Here is a 21,486-nt window from a genome sequence, read left to right as displayed (position 1 = left end):
ATCATGACAGAGGCCAGGAACAGCCTCCCTTTCCTAAACAGCTCTGTTTCTGGGCAAAGGGGTACACCTCTGATAATCATAGAGGCAGACAACTTCATTAGGATTAATCAAAGACAGGGTACTAATTAAAAGCGACTAATAAAAAAAAGTTATTTACACATTTTCTTACATGTGGAAGAAATTATGCCAGGAGATTAAACACTAGATAATTTTGATCCATAAAAGAATCATAATTTTACTTTATAGAATACTAAATGTGGTGAAAACCTGCCAGCAAAATCTATCCATTTAAAAGAACAAAATCAAGACTGAGAATTTTAAAGGCAGTTGTGCATCATGTAACCAAATTAAAAAACCTCATATAAAATCAATACATTTCACATACCGTTTGCCATTTAACTTTTGATTTTTCTGCTTCAAACTTGGCCACCTCTTTTCGGTCTTGAACTGACACCAGTAATTTCCATATACAAAGTAAAACAATGCCAATGAGAAGGATAGCAAGGGTGACACCCACCACTATCATTGGGATATTTGGAAGCTGTGCACAATCTGTGGAAACAAAACCAGTTATGACGGCGGATAACCAATCAATAAATTTTAGGCAATCAAAAACAGCCTAGAGGTGTGCTGAGATTCTCATTTGCCATGAGCTGACCATGCCTTTTTCTTCAAGTTCACGTTATTTTTCTCCTACTAGCTTGCTAAAGGGTTTGTGAAACCAGCTGAAAAATATTGCACTAAAATGTTTAAAAAATGAATTGCTAACTTATTCTAGTGCTCTTTTACCACAAGAATTATCAGCTGCTGGATACAGACACAGGTTCTGAAGAGAAAAGTCAGAAAGTTGATTTCAGATCTGTGTCAATATAATTATAAAAAACAGGGCTGAGTTGACAAAATTACAAATTTTACAATGTTATGGCTGGAGCTCTGGTTCAATTAACTGATATTCAGTGTGTTGCAGAAGAAAAGATTCTAATGAGATCTATATCAGGGTAAAGTCACCAATGATATTGATAAAATAGAGGAAACTACGCTTCTGTCATGAAAACAATGATGAAAAATTTCCTTCAGACTTTTTGAAAATGTTGGACTGGGCAATTGCAAGGAATTTTGCATTTCAAGTTCTGCAATAAATTTTATGATAAAATATTTCAGAGATTCAAAATTAAAACTGAAGTTTTTGCTTCACCAAAGCCCAAAGAATTTTGATTCTTTTAATATTAGAAAGCATTCTCTATGAAAGTTGGTGGGCACTACTATTTTACAAAATTTTCTGCAGAACCGTGGTTTCATAACATTAAAAAATTCACTTCAGTCTGGCTTGTCTTACATGATTGCATTTCACATTCTGTTTTTGCTTGATGTCCTCAGTTAACTAATTCTGAGGGGGTCTGGTTTGAGCAGTGGGCTGGTGTTCTGGCTACTGGTGCCATATTGACTTCAGTTCCATAAATGAAGTAATATTTCTAGAGAATTTCTTGAAGTCCCATCCCAGTTCACATTTTGAGGCCCAGGAGCAGAACAGCAGATGACAGTGAAATTGGTTATTGTAGTGTTGTGGGAGGGCCATTACATAGAGGTCAGTGAACTCTCCCTTCCATAAGACTTTTTTTTTTTTGGTCAAATCTACTTAAAGTAGATTAAAGTATTTAATAAAGATAAAATCCTACATTTAAATTCTTGAATCTTAGGGATGTGGGGGTGTAGTTTAAGAGATGTGCTTCTTTAGTACTACCTTTATTACAAGCACCTTTTCTGTACTAGTAACTTATACAAAACCAGACTAATGTTCTAATGGCAGGAGCTGGTTTTTTTTGTGCAGTGAAATCAATTTAATTCTCACATGTTTGCTAGAGAAGGGTTACACAAAGGCTTAACGAAATAAACCCCATTTGTGAAAACAGAAGGAAGTTACAGACTGCATGGCTTTGCCTAAAACATGACTAACATTTGGTATGAAGACATCTTTATTCCCTAGAAGAGAAACTATTTGGCTGCAGAAAAGTGGTATCTGTGTTCTCTCCTGTCCTACCTGATTGGGAGATTTAATGAAAAATCAGTAATGAAACAGCTGTAAATGGAGAACTAATGTTAAATGGAAGGACATAAAGAGATCTGTTCTATATCTGTTAGTTTTGCAAAATACTAAAAACTTAATGAGGGTTGGAACAACTCTCCCATGACAGTGGGCTGAGTGAGTTGGGGTTGTTCACCTGGAGAAAAGAAAGCTGTAGGGAGACCTTGGGGCACCTTCTAGTACCTAAACAGGTTACAAGAGAGCTGGAGAGAGACTTTTTGCAAGGGCATGTAGTGACAAGGGGCAATGGCTTTAAGCTGAAAGAGGGTAGGTTTGGATCCTTTACTGTGGGGGTGCTGAAGCACTGGAACAGGTTGCCCAGAGAAGCTGTGAATGCCTCAATGCTGGCAATGTTCAAGGCCAGGTTGGATGGGGCTCTGAGAGTGGCATCCCTGCCCATGCCAGAGGGCTTGGAACTAGATGAACTTTAATGTCCCTTCCAACCCAAACCATTCTATGATTCTATGATACTGCAACATTAAACAGAATTATAAATATATTTTAGAATTCCATCAGGTGCACCCAATTAGACAGTCTTTTGAATAGTTGTCCATCTATGAAGCATGTATCATTTCAAAGTGAATTATAGTTTTATCATATAATGCAAATGATGTTTGGTATCATCTTCTTAGAACTGCACAAGGCTTTGAAAAAATTAAATTATTCTTACAGCCTAAGGATTATTCTGCCCATTTTTCATGAAAGGCAAAGTATTTATGTTACCACTGCATTAAATAAGTACTTGAGGAACTGCTCTTTGGCTGGGCAGAGAAGGGCAACAAACACAAGGAGGTGCTGTGCTGCTTCAAAGAGCTCTGCTTCGAGATCACTAACCTTGTCCGGTTTTAAATCAGATTTCACCCAGAAAAAGCAATATTCACTGCTTACCTTTCCGTTCTATGCTGTGAATGACTGTCCTTCCCTGTTCATCCACAGCCAGTAGAAATGTGGTTACACATTCATTTTCCCCCTGCAAAGAGCAGGAAATGGATTTATCCTCTAAGTAATCTGCAGAGGGAAGGAAAAAAGTAATTCATCAGATCAAATTAAATTTAACCTTTAATAACTAGAGAGACTGCTGGCATTGTGTTTGTCACAGGCTCGTCTGCAGATGCTAAAGAGTGAAAGACAAAAGCAGAAATACTCTCAGAATTTTTACTAAATTTAATGGCTCTTTTTCCAATCCTAATTTTGTTTAGTTTCTGATTTTTCACTTATATTTCCGAAGAAATTATCCAGATATTGTCAATCTGCACTGACCATCTAGTGCACTTTGCTACTTTAGTGAACTGTGAATTTCAATGAATTGGAAGTGCTCCAAGAGTCTTAACTGGCAGCTGTCTAGGAAATGTAATGCCCCAAATTATGGGACAAAGTAAACAGTAGAACAAAGTATGTTCCTTTGGTTTGCAGATACTCCAGCCACCTCTAGATCATGTTTCAGAAGTAGATATACATACATCAAGCAGCTATGGATGCTGTTTAAAGGGCTGACTTTCATTTCTTCCACAGTAGCCCCTCAAAGGTCACTGCCTGTCCAGTACTGTCACAAGAGTAAATAAAGATTAATAACAGAAAACTGCGATTCTGGGATTTTTGTAATGGGATTCCAGATGAAGCAAATAAAGTGACCTGAGATGACAGTCTGACCCCATTTATTTGTCCCTCCACTTACTGTTGATTGCACAAAAATATAATCCATTTTGTTTCCTCCCAGGTTATTCCTAATCTGAGGAGGCAAGAAAAATTCATTCAAAGGGAACAGAGAGACAGAAGGAAGCTGAATTTGAGGGAGAATATAAAGCAAATAAGGCAATCAAAATTGAGAGTACAAGTCCAGAGCCAGAAATGTCATAATTTGGAGTGTAACTATAATATAATATTTTACAGAGAAAAAATACTTTATACCTGTGTGCAATAATACCTCTGGGGCTGAATGCTTATGTTTCCATATAGGCCATGATTTGAGCAGTACTGGAAATCTAGGTATGCTTTTCAATATATTTTAGTCAAACTTCTTAGGATTTCTTTTTTAGAAGAAAGAAAAACAGTAGGCTTCTCAAACATTTCTTTAAAAATAATTGTCACTCACCATTATTTCTTACCCATTCAAAACTCTTACTGAAATTTCATAAGCAATTGTGCTAAAAATCTTGAAGCCCTCAGACTTTAATATGAAGAGTAATTGAATAGGAATCAGACAAGAATATGTATTTTAAAAAAATCCTACACTACATTAATAAAAAAGGTGCTTGCTCTATTTTTTCTTCCCTGTATAGCTTATTATCACAAGATTTGGTCTTATAGAAAATACTATTAAACACCATAGGAAATATGAAAGTATTGACTACCCTCCAGTCCTTTTCTCTGCTTGTTATGAAAAGAGAACCCTAGCTGGTTGGATTTTAACAGAAACCTGTTCTTGATTTGAGCCTTGTATTTAACCTGTTGGCAGTCCTTCGTGGCAGAGCAATGTGTTATCCACCAAGGGGACAGGCAGCCTAGACTTGCTGATTTAACAAGATTTGGCTTTGTTAGAAGGGCCACGAACTGCAGACTCATGGCTCTCGTTGACACGTCACAGTTCCAGTAACACTGTCAAAAGTTTTGCAATATTTGTACTTTCCCAACTCTTTTAAGCAAGCAGATTCAAAATATTAATTTGCTTACAAAGAGGAAAAAAAAAAGAAAAGGATAGTTGTTAGCTATCCTGAAAATGGAGGAAAAACTTGCAAGCATATACCAAATACCATCCAGAAGGCAGTAACTGCACATAGATTAGCTATTTTTACGTTGTAATTTTTAATTTAATGTCATAATTTGAAACCAAGAGGAGCAGAATTCTGATTATGTGCAATGATGTAGAAATGAAAGCAAAAATGCCAGTTCAGGCTATTCAGAATCCAGCTTATGGTTAGTATTTTTATTTCTCTGATGTTATTTTTAGAATGAGGGATCACTAAAGAGAGACCATTGCATATGTTACTTGCAGTTCATCAGCACAAAAATTTGCTTAGGTAGGTAAATTCCTGTAATTTACATCTGTGTAATTTTCTGCATTCTGCAGCGAATCATCACACTCTTCTGCAGCCTAATTCTGGTAATTTGAATTATATTTGAAATAACTGAAGTCACACTGGAGAAGGATTCAGGTAAGCGTGGCAAGCAGGAGACTCAAAGCATGAAAGACTGTTTCCTAACACACATTTATAAAAGATTCAACAACAAAAAAGATGACTTTAAATTTAAGTGTCATTATGCCCTTTCTTGTTTGCCTTTTGCTCAACAAAATGCTTTTTTTGAGCAGAGTTCACCTGACTTTGACTCGTAACAGAGCAGCGCTGATAATAGACGTTTATTCAGGCTCCAGTGCCCACTTTGCTGCTGCACTGGGAATTTGTGAGGTGTCAGTGCTATGGGGCAGGAAAAACTCAGTTTCTCCAAGGAAGTATAACTGTCCCTGTCGGGCTTGTGGCAGGAGCAGCCTGATGCACTGTGGCTGGGGTGGTGGCAGGAGATGCCTTTCAGGAATCTTGGTTCCTCTTTCATGGTGAGTAGAGCAACTAGAGCTCCTCTTACACCCATGTGGCAAAGGGGGGACTAGCCTAATTTAAATGTTCAAGTATTAAAAGTGAATGAAAAGGAAAGTTCAAAAGGGATGCCTGTTGTGGAGATAAGCCCAGTAAATGTGAAGCCATCAGCACCTGCAGAGCTGCTGGACACCCCATGCCCTGGTGGATCCCCGGGGGGAGCGGCTGACCTGACCCACTGATGGGGAGCAGGAGGAGAAACCCCCAGCAAACCCAGAACCAAAGCAGGGGAGGGGAAAGCCACGACTCAGAGCCTAAAATGGGCACTCCCAGGAAACAGGAAAATGTAAAGCCTTTTTTTGTTGCTCCACCCTTCCAGTCACTGTATTGCAACATTCACGTGTAAAAGAGAAACAAAATTTTTGAAGTGCTAATGTTTTATTTAATCTAGAGCTTTTACTTTTTTTTTCCCAAAAGCCTTGAAGCACTAAAGAAATTAAAATATAAACCAGAAAGAAGTATACAACCCCATGAAGTTGTTCAATTATCTGTCTTAAATATTATGTGGTATGCTAGTTATACCAATTTCAGATTGGTGAGTTTTGTTCAGGTAATAGTTTTTATTTTATGATTATTTTTTAGCTACTATTTTAAAGGTTAATTTTTTCTTTCAGGACTTCTTAATGAGGCTACACAAGCATTTAAGATGAAACAGTTTGCAACAGCTGCTTCTTTTTTTTCTTTTTTTTTTTTGAGGCATCTGGATGGGAACATGAAGGTTGCAGTAACTGCTGTAAATAAATTTTAAATATAAAGAAATAGCTGACAGTCCCAATCAGGGAAGCACAGGACATGAAAAAAAGGAAATATGCAGGAATAGGAGATGATAATGTCATGTTCATATTCCTGTGACCTCTGTGTATTTGAGCAGAACCATATAAAAGGCTGTTTCTGCTCTTGATTAGGATTCATTATATTTGAAAGTATAATGTTTTATATATTCCTAGCTACAAATATCTGCCACCTTACAAAAGCAACCTGTAAACTTTACTAACTAAAGAGATACAGTAAAAGTGCTTATATGTTTTTTAAGCCTGTAAAGATATTTTTATATTTATAAACAAATACTGAAAGGCAAAGCATGATAGCATATCTAGAGAGGCAAAGCGTGATAATAATTTTACTAAAAATACAAAATTTGAATTAATTGTTCTTACAAGGGCAGTATTTGCAACATTTGATCTCTGTATTATGGAGTATTGCCATCAAAACCAAAAGGTGTAACTTTGCTGGAAGGATGTACATCAGTGACAATTCTGCACACACAGAGCTCTGGATAGGCTTCCAACAGCTTGCAGGTACAAGCCTTAGGCCTGCACACAGGATTCTGCATTGTCATCCTCATTCTTACCTTCATCTTGTTTAATGCTCACGGTACATCTGTGATGTGGATATTATCAACCTATGTCCTGCCTTACTTAACAATTTCTTGTGCCATAGGATTAGGACTAGAATTGCCACTAGGATAAATACAGGCACCTTCCTTTACAGAAAAATGCGCACTTTTTTGATTTAAAGGTTTGGTTTTGGTTTTTTGATTGTGGTGGGTTTTGTTGGATTTTTGTCTGATAGTACTATTTTACTCAAGATTAATTCCTATTCCAGAAATTTCCATTGATGCAGGGCAGTTTTGCATTAAAGCAAACAACAGAAAGATGTGCTTTGTTGGGGTTCCTCCCCCCTGCCATGGGGTCCTGGGAGAGGGGACCCTGGGGTAGAGGCATGGCCTAGGCATGGGGTCTCCCTGCTCCCTGGTCACACGTACCCTAATCCTGTTCCCCATTGGTGATTTTGTGTTCCCCTGCCTGGGGAGGACCCTGGTTGTCCGGTGATTCCGGAGTCTTTGAGCAGTCCCCTGGCCATGTGGCTGGAAAATAAAGATCTCTGAAACTTCTATCAAGAATCACTCCCTATTTCTTTCCACAGACCTTGCTGTCTATGGATGTTGCAGGAGACCCCACTGCAACAGTGCTTAGCCTTTTAGAAGACAAGAACTGTCTTTACCACTGGTTAAAGGGCTGTGTTTAGTCACCAGCTGTAATCAAGAATCTGCCTAAGGATTTAGAGTTAATACAAACCTGGAGTCAGGTTTGTATTTGTATGGCCGAAGAAGCCCCACTGAAACTCATGGTACAGGCATACCTTAAACTCAGGAACTTCCATCTATCACTGATTTTCAGGGGCTGGTATCTACTAAATTCTAGACTTTCCTGCATAAACTACTTAGAAAACAGGCATGATCCAATGAGTTCATTAACCTGGAAGGGTAATACCAGCCCTGTCCTGCATTTCCTACTTGCCTCAGAAGAACCATAGACAGACTCATAATTCCCTTATGACCTAGAATATAATTCCACAGCAGAAAAACAAGGCTACTTTCAAATATAAATTACTGAAAGTGGAACCTCCTGCTAACCACAAACACACACAAGAAAGGAAGACTGGGTATACCAACCCTTTGCCATGCTGACAGTTGCATCAACCAATTTGCATTTTTCACTGCAATCTCCCAGTGACTTGTCATCGGAAGCCAAGTGACATTCCACACAGCTCCTGTGGAAAATAATTCAGCAGCTCATCAATCTCTGCCTGTCACAAAGCAACAATACAAAAGCCAGTAGGTGTGCAACTGCATTTTAAAAAGCAGCTAAATAAAAGGTCGTCTGCTATAGATACAGCAGTTCTCAGGAATATGATAGGTACTGTCACCAAAAAAAATCCTAACAAAACCAAACAAAAAAACCCCCACCTGAATAAAGGTATTGTGGATAAGCTCCGTCTTGTCCTCTATTCTCTCCCAGTTTATTAGCTACCAGACAGAACCCCAGGCAACATTATTCATGTAGGTCTATCAAAGACATGTGGTTACTCACATGTAACTTTCATCTTCAAAAAATTAAAAAAATAAATATTCTGAACACTAAATATTCTCACACTAAATACCAGCTGAAGGAATTCCTATCAGATGAACAATATCTGAAATTGACTTCAAAGAGATCAAGCTGAGGCACCTACTATGAGCCTGCCTTCGTTGCAAGTCTATTGAATAATGCATTAAACCACTTTTCAGGTGTCTCAACAGTTGTCTCTTGAATATGATTATTTGTCTCAGGAATTACTTAGGTCCTAATTATAGTAATGAAACTTACAGGAAAAGTATTTTTTATTCAGTGGTGGAATTACTGAAATATTATTTAAAAACACAGAGTCTAGACCAATTCCTTTAAAAACCTCTGAAAATCTTCCCATAAATTCAATGAGGATTTTAATAAATCCAGGGTTGATTAATGGAAAATAAAACAATAAACAATTAATATATGAACACTTCTGATGAAAAATGGTTTGCTGATTCTTCACAAATAGCTTCAGCCAAATGGAGGGGCTGAGACTCTGAGAAGCAGCCTGAAGGGAAGGGAAGGGGAGGAAAAAGGGAGGGGAGGAAAAAGGGGAGGGGAGAAAAAGGGGAGGGGAGGGGAGGAAAAAGGGGAGGGGAGGGGAGGGGAGGAAAAAGAGGAGGGGAGGGGAGGAAAAAGGGGAGGGGAGGGGAGGGGAGGGGAGGGGAGGGGAGGGGAGGGGAGGGGAGGGAGGAAAGAAGGGAAAAGGAAAAAGGGAAAAGGGAAAAGGAAAACTGCAACAAAACATCCCAAAAAACCCTGGCTATCTCCTGTTGCACTGAGCTACATATATCCATGGGAATATGCTGAGGCTGCTGAGTTTATCTTCAGGAGATGGAGGTGACCTTATCACTCGCTCTGGAAATGGTGAATAGTAAAAGCAAGTGGGTAATGGGATAGCCTCTATCTCATGGAGATAAATTCAGTGTTGGTGGTGGTTTTGTCATATTAACCATGTTTCTCATGCTACACTCTCTTTCTCAGCTGCCTTGCCATTGATCTCCATCCCCTCTGACCTGGTCTTTCAGCTCTTTCAGTTACCCTACTCAGGTATTCCCAGTGTTCTCTCTCTTTTGGCTTTTTGTGCCCTGCATTTCAGCAAGGGAAGACACTGAAACAGAAAGAAAAGATCCAACATTGCATACAATATACATGTTTAAACTCGTTAATGTAATGCCTATCATGTAACTTTATATTTCTTATTCTTTGCCAAATTGGGCAGAGCAAAGCAGCAGCATTGTGCTTTTTGTTTAGAGCAGCTGATTGCAGAAATTCTCTTTGAACATACTGAGAGGCTCGGTTTTCTTAGGTCAAATTTATCACTAACAGAAAGAGATCGATGAATTAATCACGACAGAGTAGCTTTTCACTCAGGTACACTGTAGACTGCAATGACAAGTATGAAAATACAGTGTTGGAGAGAAATGGGCCTTAACTCTGAACAAGGAGACAGGACATCGTCATGAACCATGCAACCTAAACTGCTCAGCACTCAGAAAGCAAAGCCAGGGTCATTAATAACGTGTGTTCTGTGAAGCCTAACTCAACTTCTAGCTTAAACTTCTACTGAAGACTGCTCCATTTGGACTGCAGCCCTACAAGAGGTCATGTAATACAAGCATGAGCAATGGTGTGCTTAGGGTGGTCATCTTCACAACCTGCATATTTTTGGTTGCTTTTTCTGTCATGCACCATGGCAGACACCTTGCATCACAGCAGGAAAGCTCCATAAATTGAGTATGCTCAGTGGACAAAAGACATTTCACCATTTACAATCAATTTATCATCAACTTATTCACGACATACAGCTACCCACTTATTCATTCCCAGACTATTATCTAGTTTATTATACTTGCACCTCTTTAATTCAGCCAAGCTTAACTGAGTTTCGACTATGAATTTGCACATGTGTGAAGCTTGAGTGGACAAAATGACCTTACTCATTCATATGCATGAGAATGGTAATACAAATGCCAAATTTTCCTGTGAGGCCATGTAAGTGTCAGATAAGGCCACCATTCTGATTAGTTGTACAGACAGGGACAGCAGTGGAAGTGTAAAGTTTTGCCTGTGCTGCTTGAAGTTGGCTTAATTGTTTCACATAAAGTCCTTTTGTACAAGAGTAATGCTCATGAATGGTTAATATATGAGTTGTGGCTACCCATCTCAAAGGACAAAGAAGCTCTTTGGTTCTGGTCTGTAAACCCAATTTACAGACATGGCAATAAACACACTGCTGAGGCAGTATAGGAAATAGATACCTGGATGATATAAACATCAGAGGTTTAAAGCCAGCACATTACCGTCTGGAACTGCAAGGGTCACCACAGAGAGGGCATTTTTCACACGTTTGGCCCGAAGCCCCTGGATGGGTGCAAGCACACGTCCCACAGATGCATTCGCCTCTCCCACTGCACAGTGTCCCATCCTCAGCAATGCAGGTGCTGGTATCAGTTGTGCAATTACAGTATTCACCAGTCCATCCACTGTGGCACCTGCATTCCCCACAGTCACAGTCACCATTACCTGGAAAAAGATTTATCATACTTCAAATCAGTCACTGATAATTAAAAAAGAATGATCAGTGATCATCTGAAGGATGATCTTTAAAATAATTCTCTTTAACAGAAAATATTTTGCTCTCTCCAACTCTTCTTCCAAACACCTTTCTTTCTCTCCCAGAATCTTCAGTTTTAAGTCAGAGGATCAGGTTTTTGCTTAGACTGGCTGTAAGCCAGCGCAGCTCCATTCTCTTTACTGGAGTCCTCCATGCAGATTGTCTCCTGGCAGTACACAACCTAATGCGTAAATATTTCCAGTTTATAATGGTATAGCCAAAACTATTTAAAGTCTAAAGACCATTCATAAACAGTAATTCTTTATACAGAATGGATTGCAGCTGAGTACATGATGACAATACAAATCCGCGAGCTCCCAGCTAAGGGTGAGCCCGTAAAGCCCTGAGTGCAGACACTGCAAGCAGCACTGAGGCACCGTACCTGCGCACTGCAGCCCTCTGTGCCTGACACAGGAGAAGTCGTCGCACTCGCAGCGGGGCCCGTACACCTTTCCGTAGGGGGACGGGTGGCACAGGCACTGCCCGCAGTAGCAGTCGCCTCTGCCGCTGCAGGAGCGGTGCTCGGCCGGGCCCCGGCAGGAGCTGGCACCCAGGGAGCTCTCGTCGCACTCGCAGCGCGGCCCCACGTACCCGGGGCTGCACACGCACACCCCGCACTCCAGAGAGCCTTTCCCCTGGCTGCACTTCGGGCTCTTCATCTCGGCCTTTGCCTGACAGTTACAGCTGCAGAGGGGATGAATTTCCATTTCCAGCACGTCACTGAGACCAACAGGTTTTATCTTGATATGCCTTCTGGTTTTTTCACAAGAAGAGAGATTTACAGTCACATTGAAAGAGACCTGGAAGAGACAATGGCAGCTGCTGGGAGCTGGAGCACAGGGAACTCTGCAGGGTGCTCGGGAAGTGCATGCAGAGGACACAGCAAGACGGTCATAGATACTGCCTGTGTTTTGGTAAGTTGTTTGGAGGAAGATTGTTTAATAAAGAGCAAGCTCTACCTTGGTGTCCTAAATTATATGAACTTCATGTCTTTGGAGAATATGTTCTTCACTTACTGTATCTCCCACTTTCACACGAGAGCATTTCCTCTGATGTGGAAAAAAGGTCCCATTGTTACAGATGGCTGTGAAGGAGAGATTGAGCCCTTCCGTCTCTCCCAGGATCTCCAATTCAACCTCAGACCTCAGCTCCTTCAAGGAAAAAAGTGTGAGATGAATGGAGTGATAACATTGGCACGTGCTGCCACTGCTCCATGTCTGTGTAACGTGGACTGTAATTTATCCTGACTTACACAGGAGCACGCTCGTGCTTTGGCACTTTGTTTACAGAACTCTCTATTGCAAGAAAAATGCGGAACGAGCAAAATGATGCAAATGCCGACAGACCCAGCTTTCAGTGGAAAGCAATGGTGGCATCACTTTAATATCCGCTCACAGGGCTTATTTCCTGCCCTTCCAGAAGAACAAATTCAATGTTTTATTAAATCACCTTTCATCACTCTGCTGACTGATGCAAGTTTTCTTCTAGGTCTGGACTTACTGAGGAGTGGATTTGTGTCCCTGATTGCATTGCTAGTCCATTGCTTTTCCTGATTAGCCAAACTCTGTCAATATTGCTCCCTCCCTTCCTTTCTTCTCACAATGGAAATTCCTGCTTCATGAGCTGTTTGTGCTATTTTAACCTGTATTCAACAACTTCCCCATTATTTAAATCAATTTGTTCAATCAAACTTTCATTTTGAAAGTCACAAACTGTCTTCCTGAACTCGCTCATACTAGGTATTTATATTTCAAGTCTTTAAAATGTTTTATAGCAACTTTGCTTACACAACCTTAATCCGAAGCCTATCACAGGCCACGGGGAAATTCCCTATGACTTCATGGGCCTGTGGATCCAGTAAATGGAAATTTTTCAAAAGTACCTCGGCAACTGCTAAGAAAACATCTCACTGACTTGACTTTGTGCTCATGGAAGTTTAATTGCTTGCAAAATACCCCCTGCCCTTCAATCAGAGCACAAGGAACTTGCTGACCTTACTTCAGTGAGTCATTCTACTAAAGGTAGCAGGATGACTCACTGGAGTAAAGGTCTGGTGGGGTAAATCAAAGTGAAAATAGAATAGGTATAAACCTGCATAGACAACTCCCTGTCCTTTGTACATGTTCTGGATTCCTTGGAAATTTGTCTTATTATTGTAAAACTGTGCCCTGGGCATCGGGTTTGTAATGTTGGTAGCTTTGGGTATGTCCAGATTTCCATTTACATTTGATTTGGAGGTAGGTGCTTGTGTTGCTATTGAAACAATGCAGAGTCATAGATAATAATTTGTTTGCAATAGCTGGGCTCTCCCAAAAGGACCCAATACAGAAAATCTCTAGGTAAGGCTGTGACTGTGGGCATGTGCTTACGTTACTGGAGGTATCACCAGTAGGCCCTTTTCCACCAGCTGCAAAACTATAAGGTACAGAGTGCAACTGTGAGAGAAAATTAAATGCTGCTGAACACCAGATTGTAATACTTTGAATTCTGGAGTCTGTATTGGGTCATTTGAATGTGCCTTGCTGTTGTGAGAGATCAAATTATTCATCTTACACCACTGAAAATGAACACAAACTGTGATAAATTCAAGGGTTTTAAAGCCTAATATGTGTGAGCACTTCTAATGATGTTTTAAAACTACTAAGCTCTCTGGCCATAGTTTGAGGACAAATAGCAGTTTAGTGAGCTTTAAGCCGTTCAGACAGAAACATTTGTGGTTCAAAATACTTTCTGAATGGAACAACAGACAAAGCAGTGCTACATACTTGTGCCCTTGTGTTACCTGTCCTTTCTAATACATAATTTCTTTGATCTGATTTTTGTGTAAGTGCAAGGATCAAAAATGGGGAAAAAAAAAAAGTGGAATTTTAATGAAATTTTAAATTCTTGGAATGTCTTTAATCAAGCGGCCTGCTATCTGTCACAATGCACTTTAGCCTGCAGCTCTGCAACACAAACTTGTGCAGAATTCAATGCTAAACAAAGCAGGCAGAAATATGCTTACAGGAGAAAATGAACCATACTTGGAAGGAACATGAGAACTCCTTGCAACAAATATTTTGACAGCTCAGACTTTCTTAACTTACTTACTTCCTCTCTGAGGCTTCTAGATGGCAACACATGGTGAATGGCATTAACAAACCTTGTGTTTGCACAGCAAGTAAACACACAAAAACACTTCAAAAGTGTTAAAAGATTTAGCCTAACTCTACTCCCAGGGGGCAAAAAGTTATTTATTCCTTTTCTAGTGAGTAAAGAAGCAGAGACACAGGACATTGAATTGAATATCATGAAAAGTTTCTAACAAAAGTAGCATTAGATCTGTTTTGCATGTGATTTTCAGCTGTAGGTCTCCTGTCATTTCCTTCTTCACAGTCAAAAAAAATTCAGATACTTTTACTCCTGTCAAATAAAGTGGTTTTTAGTGCTTCCTGCTTGGAAGATTTTCAATCACGAAACAATAAAATTGTTAACCTTTAAGGTTAAGTGTAATAAAATGGACTTTGCGAAATTTTGAGTGTGACATGTAGCTGCTTGTACACTTTTTACACCTTGAAAGAAATGCAGGATTTTAGGAACCTACGTGCAGCTCTGGTGCATGGTCCAGACATGCTGTGCCTGGATGAGGCGGTGACGAGTGTGGCCCAAAGGCAGGACCACCCTCCCTGCAGTCACCTCCCTGCCACTCCTGCAGTGCAGCAAGCACAGAGCTCAGAGCTCCCTCCAAACCATGCCCGTGAACAGATGAAAACAGGATCAGATGAAACGGCTCAGGAGCTGCATCGTGGTCACCACTGCCAGCTCTGGGAGCTGCTCTGCTCAAAGCATGCAGCAGCTCAAAAGCAGGTAAAAAGCCAACAGAGCCAGGAGGCTGAGGACAAGAGACAGGACATTATTTCACCTTTGTATAAACCTCAGTGTGTCCTGTACTGTGTATTGCAAGCTCCTATGGGCTCCTCATCTCAGGAGGCACTCATGAGAGTCAGGGAGGGTAAAGAGATGGTCAGATAAATTACCAAGGGAATGGAGCAGCCAAGGAGAGACTTAAAAGACTGGGACTGTCTAATTTGGAGAGAAGATTGGGGGTGTGGAAGGTGTCTCAGTGACACAATATTATGAAATCATGAAGACCCGAAGATAAGGTGAATGCAGAGCTGTTATTCACCAAACCCTACAACACGGGAATGGAGGTGCACTCAGTGAAACTTTAAAACATAAGAAGTAAGATAGGAATAAGAAAAATGTACCTTGACACAGTGCAACTGAACTCCTTCTTGTCATAGAAGTCAACAGAGGCCAAAAATATCAGCAGGTTCAAAAAGGAGAATAGGAAAAAATCATAGGCCATAGGAATATAAGCAGATGCTAAGGAGAAGAGGCAAGAATTCACTTCACTCTTCACATTTTCAATATTCCAGTGGAGCATCATTCCTCACTTATGTTACGGCAAAGGCACCAGGACACAGCCCTGGGACAATTTTTGTGTGTTTTTCCATTACTTACTGACAGCAAAATGATATTTTAGCTGTTAAATGTAGGAACCTGTGTCTATACATTAGACTGCCAGCTTGAAGAAATGCTGATAGGAACCAGATGTGACTAGCAGCAGGTTGGAATCCAGAAGTGAAATCCTGTTGCCACTCAAAAGTTTAGCAATAGCTTTGTTCATGAGAAGATTTCCTCGTCCATATTTATTACAATTTGTACACTCCCGAGATTAACCCCGAAGGTCTCTCCTTATATAATTTTCCATAAAATGAAGAATCTTCTGGTATTTTCCATTTCATTTAAAAAAAATCATAGTTCAGCAATTGTATTGCTTTCATTGCTTTTATAAGAGTTAGAAGAATTTGGTTTCCTTCTATCACCAAGACCAAAGTAATTTTGGGACAGTGATGATTGTCTTATTCAGACGATAGAAGGAAGCGCAGAAAAAAAAGTAAGAGAAGAAACAGAAGTTATTTGCAAAATTATTTGTCATTGTAGACAACTGGTAGAGCAGGTTTTTCATAAATATGGGCTGAGACAGAAGAGAGAAATCTATGGTATATCAGCGTGTATGTAAATTAATGTATCTGTGCAAAGACCTGTGCAGCTGCCTAAGAACATTCCTCTGACAGAGGAGGCGCCCAGGATGTGTTTTACAAACAAAGCTCTGGAGAGCAGCGCTGTGTTTATGTTCCTGACATCGTTACGGTGTTTCTTTGTATCACCTAAACAAACCCATTCAGGTCCTGGCATTACCTAAACAAACCCGTGCTGGCTCCTGTGTTCCTCTTTTCAAAAACCTCAAAACAGCCTCACAGGGGCAGCACCAAATTGCTGAAGGAGAGAAGAGCACTGAGCACAGACTAGTGTTTTTTCCCCACAGATATTCTTGCAAAGCAATTGTTTTTCTGCTCTGGTCGTGGCTACCAACGCAGAGAGAGCTGAGTCTCTCTTGAACTGTGGAACTTAATATAAAGAAGGCTGAAGAGTAGGTGTAAAATACAGGAATATGAAGAAAGCAATGCAGATGAGACACTGATTTAAATTCAGCATTCCAGGTGAACTAAGGACTGAGAGAAGGTTGTAGGAATTTTGTTTCTGTGCTTACTTAATCCTCAGAGTGAACACTTTTCCTGTTAAGGTCAGCACCTAACATAAAAAATTATGTAACCAGTTCATAAAAGGAATCAAAGACACTTCTTTTTACCAAACTGCAAACCAATGTTGAACATGTAAACATGAGGGAAGAAACTGCATTGTAACCATCTTACCTCATATGCAGCAATGATCAACTGGAGGATATTTCCAGAATCCTTCTGTAGTCGTCCAACAGTAGCTCCAGGAATAAGCTTTGCATAATTCTGGAAATATAAAAAATTAATTTAAAGCACAATGAAAGTCTAGGTGACAAGGAGCTACCATCTAAAAAAACCCCAAGGCTGAACAAAAAAGTAAAAAACCAACCTCAAACAAAAATGAAAGAGCCCACAACAAAACCAAGTACATTGAAGCCAACTGAAATAAATGACAGCAACATTTTCAAGAATTCTTGCAGTCTCCATTGCACATGTCTTAATGAAAAAGTCAGATGAAGAAGAGCTGGTTTCATTTAAAATTCTTTGAACATATAGTGCTAAATCACCTCTATGTCCTTGGAAGTTTGATACTATTGTATTCTTCAAGCTCTAATTTTTCCAATTTAGAAGGAAGATACATTTTATCAACAGTTGTGTTTTGCTCTAATAAAAATATCCAGAAACAGATTCAGCTGCTCTACTGTTGCTGCACTGCTCAAGAGTCTTGGACCCTACATTCAGCACCTGCAGTCACTTTTTTGTCTTTGCACATGTATCTCAGTGCTCTGTGGTTATGATGGATTGTATGTTGAATTTCTGTTAATAATACAGTGCCAATTTAGCAATTTATTTCCATGATAAGCTTTCTTTTCTTTTTGCATTAAATTGCATTGTGACACTAACATGACATCTGACAGCTAGATTTTAAATATGGTGAATTAAAATTTGTCTTGCCTGATTGTTAACTACATGAAATTCCCTTGCTTTTACCCATGCCTTTGGTAAACAATGTGTTCATCATTGAAAAAAACACATTGTAGCACTAGTTTTCTTTTACACATTATCATATCAATACTGTTTTTTTAAATAAAAGTATCCAGAGAACTATTAATAAACATGGATAATTTGATACCCTTATATCCTTATTATACTTATCTCCCAAAGCCCCGTGATTACTTTATTATTATGTATGGAATAGTCATCATTCATTAGATTTCTCATGCTATTGTAAATCAGTGGGATTAACTGCATTTTAGGTTACAGCTGGTATCTTTGCATTCCTGACTCCTCCTGTGATTAGTGCAGTCTCAAGGATTCTTGGAATATTGAAACTCTGTGTTTCGTACATGTGGACCTTTTGTGAGAAAAGATGATAAACCTGGAATTTAAAATATAGTCCCCTTTAATCTGTGGTATGCAAAACAAACAGCAGGGATATGCTGCTCTGAACACTTCAGTTGATCTCTCCTCTTTGAACAAAAATTTTCTGCGTGGTGATACAAGGATGGTGTTTCAAGCCCAGGCTGAGTGTGTGTCTCTAGTCCATTGGTTAAACCTCACCTCTTAGCAAATATTTGTGTTCAAGCACTGCCAAGGTGAGGTAGACAGATGCTTTTGGGGTGCTACTATTGCCAAACATCCAAAGGATATCACAGAATTTAGTCCTTTGGCAAATATTCATTAACAGGTGAACTGCCATTTTATAGGGATACTCTGATTCAAGTAAAGGAAATTTGACAATTATATGTTTGAGCCCAGTGGGGTTATGTCTATATTTTAGCAGTGTAAATGATAGAAGAATTTTCATCATAAATAGTGTGCTACACCAAATACATAATTTGAGATTCTGTATGAGTGTGGAGACTAGAGTATTTTTAGTTCCATTTTCAGCAGTGCAATGCAGTTTGAAACCCTAATTTTCAAGCTATTTCTCCTATGATATAAAAAGAAATAATTCATCAAAAAGAGTAATTTTTGTTTCAAAAGAAATGCTGCTTATTCAGGACTAAAGATGGAGTCTTTCCCTTATCTAAGTTTGAATATGTTTTTAAAGAATTCCGCTGGAAAAGAAATAATATCGGCAATAGCAGCAACTACTTCATGAAAGCTTAAGGACTGGTGTTTTCTTTTATACCAAAATATGATTTTTTAAACTATAGTTATTATTGTCATAGTCACAGATGCTTTTTGAGTGAATAGCTTTTATAGAATGAAAACATCCCCTGCTGTTTTGGCAAGACTCAGCTGAGACTAATGATGCTAAAAGTTAGACATACATTAATATATTATAAAAGACCTTTTTTTTAAAAAAAAAAAACATTCCTTTTAAAAAATAATCTCAAATAATCACGGCTCAGTGTAAAGAACTTTCTCTCCTCTCTTGCATTTACTTTTGAGTGGCTGTATAAATGTTTCCACATGACTGCTTCTGAAGTTCTTGTGGTCAGGGAGAGCATCAGATCTAAATGATCTCTTGAGGTTACTGTGCAGCAGCTTTTTAGCTGCGTGGAAGGTTCAAAAGCAACACCAGCTCTGTTACAAGCATAGGTGTTCTGTGCTTGTGCCACTCCTAACATTTGTGTGTTAGATAATAACACACATGTAAGTGGATAAACTGAAAATTCAGTTGAAGAGGATCAAGAATATTACATGTCTGAATTATTTTGGGCTAAATTGTTGGGGATTATTCAGGGCTAGAAATACAAAATGTATATTTGACAGTCTGAACACTGCACTTAAGACTAATGGAATCTATCAAGTCTATTTAAAGAGGTGCTTTCTAAGTCCTCACAGTAATTTTAACGTAAGTTTGTCCCTGAGAACTCGATTATAAATAGCAATAGTCAGTATTGGTATCTGGTATAATTAGATGCTGAGTTCAAGTAGATTTGAGATGAGATATTTGGGGAGAGTCTTTCTACCTCAAAGGATAAATGGAAGGGTTTTCTGAGGGACACTATGGAATCTCACTTGCTGAAGCTTTACAAGAGAACTGAAACACCAGAACTTTTAAGGGTTTAGGGTCCTCTGCCATCACTTCCAGGCTCCCTGAGCAGAGGCCGTACCATGAGAACAATTCTCATTGTCTTGCTTTGTTCTTTTTACATTCTTAAGCATAGATACTGGTTATTTACATTTATATTACAGATTTGCATCACAGAGATGAAAACATGGCACTATGTCCCTGTTTGCACATCCTACATAGACCCTTGAAAGTATATTTTACTCTGGCAAAACTGCACTGTGACACTTGTATATGACTTTTGTACTTGCTTTGACTGATTTTTTACATCACCTACAGGACAAAAGGCAGACCATAACAACTACAGCTATCCAAATAAAGGAAAGAAAGCAGTATTAAAAGAAAAAATCAGAAGATAAATCATATTCAGTGGGATTACTACACACCTTAGAAGATTGTTATACTTTCTCTTTTCTAACAGAGAAAGTAACAAGAGCAAACCATTCCCTAGCTGGGTTCACCATGATTTGTATTTTTTGTTAGCTATGAGCCCTTGTTTAGTGTTCCCCACAAACAAAGGGTGCCTCTTGGAAACTGATACTGACATAAGACACTGAATGGATACTGAAATAGAAACACCTCGATAAGAATGCTGGTGGCCAACTCTGAGGGTGACCACAAGCAATTTCCAAGGTAAAATACAGTGCCATCAGCAAGAGAAATGTTTCTTTGGACAAAGAAAGGTTCTGTAAATCAAAGAGGTATTTCCAAACTACTTTCCTAGAACAATCATTATTCATGAAGCACCTATTAAAAAAAGCACCTATAAGGAAAAATATTTCACCTGTCATTAATTGGATCTCTATTAAGAAATTGTTGAAGCCACCGCATTTGTAAGTGATCAACTTCTGCTGCTATCGATCTAAATTTTCATGATCCAGCTCAGTATTCAATACAGTCTTCAAAAAAGCCAGGCAGTCAGTGCTTCAACACTCAGAGTGTTCCTTCCCTTGTCAAGGCTGTAACCTGAGAATCAGTTTATGAAATTTGTGACTCTTTGTCACTTTTGTCAAACAGCTGGATCATCAGTCTTACCAAAAACAACTCCAACCCTGGAATCAGTTGCAGAAGTACTGGGGGGGTCTTCCCTGGGTTACACAGAGGACAGAAATAGAAAACCATCCTACCGGTGACTACCTCAAGGACTCAGCTGCTCTCTCTTTTTCCCTACTCTTTCTTTCCTATTTGCCATGTGGTAATCACAGCAGAGAAGCACTTCTGCTCATTACTGTATTTCTGGTTTTAATACAGAATGCTTTACAAAGGCTTCTCCTTCAGAAAGCCAGTCTTATTGTATCAGAAGGACCATCGTTATTGGCTACCTCTCAACCAACCTGAATAAATTTGGAGGAACATCTTCTCTCTGCTTGTCCCTTTTCACACAGCAGGATGTAGCCAGGCAGCCAAGCTCAGGCTGCAAAACCCCTTATTACCCACAATGAACTCCTCTCTAGAATTTCTTTTAGCATGTGAAGATCTTTTCCCAGGAGCAGGACTGGACAGAAAATGAAATAAGAATTTCCAATATCCATCTTATTTTATCTTAGAGGGCTTTTGCTCACTTTCACTGTAAGAAGAGGGAACAGCTGTTGGCAGCTTCACCTCAGCTCACAGCTGGAATATCCAATGGGTCAAAAGTAACACAGGGCTGCTTGTAGCTGTGGAGGCTGAAAACAGACGCCTGCACAGAAGACTGATGGAGCTGCAGGTATGAAT

General features: G+C 39.4%; 1 protein-coding gene across 10 annotated transcripts in view; it reads right to left on the bottom strand.

The window, feature by feature from the left end:
- The window catches only part of ITGB6 (integrin subunit beta 6), a 59,811-nt gene that overhangs the window by 4,645 nt on the left and 33,680 nt on the right, over positions 1–21,486 (bottom strand). For 9 of the 10 annotated variants that reach the window (XM_032115263.1, XM_032115259.1, XM_032115258.1 and 6 more), the window contains 7 exons: positions 16,944–17,033; positions 12,201–12,335; positions 11,567–11,984; positions 10,871–11,093; positions 8,129–8,226; positions 2,972–3,091; positions 386–552 (listed from right to left, as the gene is read on the bottom strand). In XM_032115263.1, coding sequence (XP_031971154.1) covers positions 386–552; positions 2,972–3,091; positions 8,129–8,226; positions 10,871–11,093; positions 11,567–11,984; positions 12,201–12,335; positions 16,944–17,033 — 1,251 coding nt within the window. Of the gene's footprint in view, positions 1–385; positions 553–2,971; positions 3,092–8,128; positions 8,227–10,870; positions 11,094–11,566; positions 11,985–12,200; positions 12,336–16,943; positions 17,034–21,486 lie in introns of those variants that run through there. The other variant, XM_032115268.1, reaches the window with a different exon arrangement.

This window comes from Corvus moneduloides, chromosome 7 (assembly GCF_009650955.1).
Source record: "Corvus moneduloides isolate bCorMon1 chromosome 7, bCorMon1.pri, whole genome shotgun sequence".
NCBI classification, from domain to species: domain Eukaryota; kingdom Metazoa; phylum Chordata; class Aves; order Passeriformes; family Corvidae; genus Corvus; species Corvus moneduloides.
This window is presented reverse-complemented; position numbering and strand designations above follow the sequence as displayed.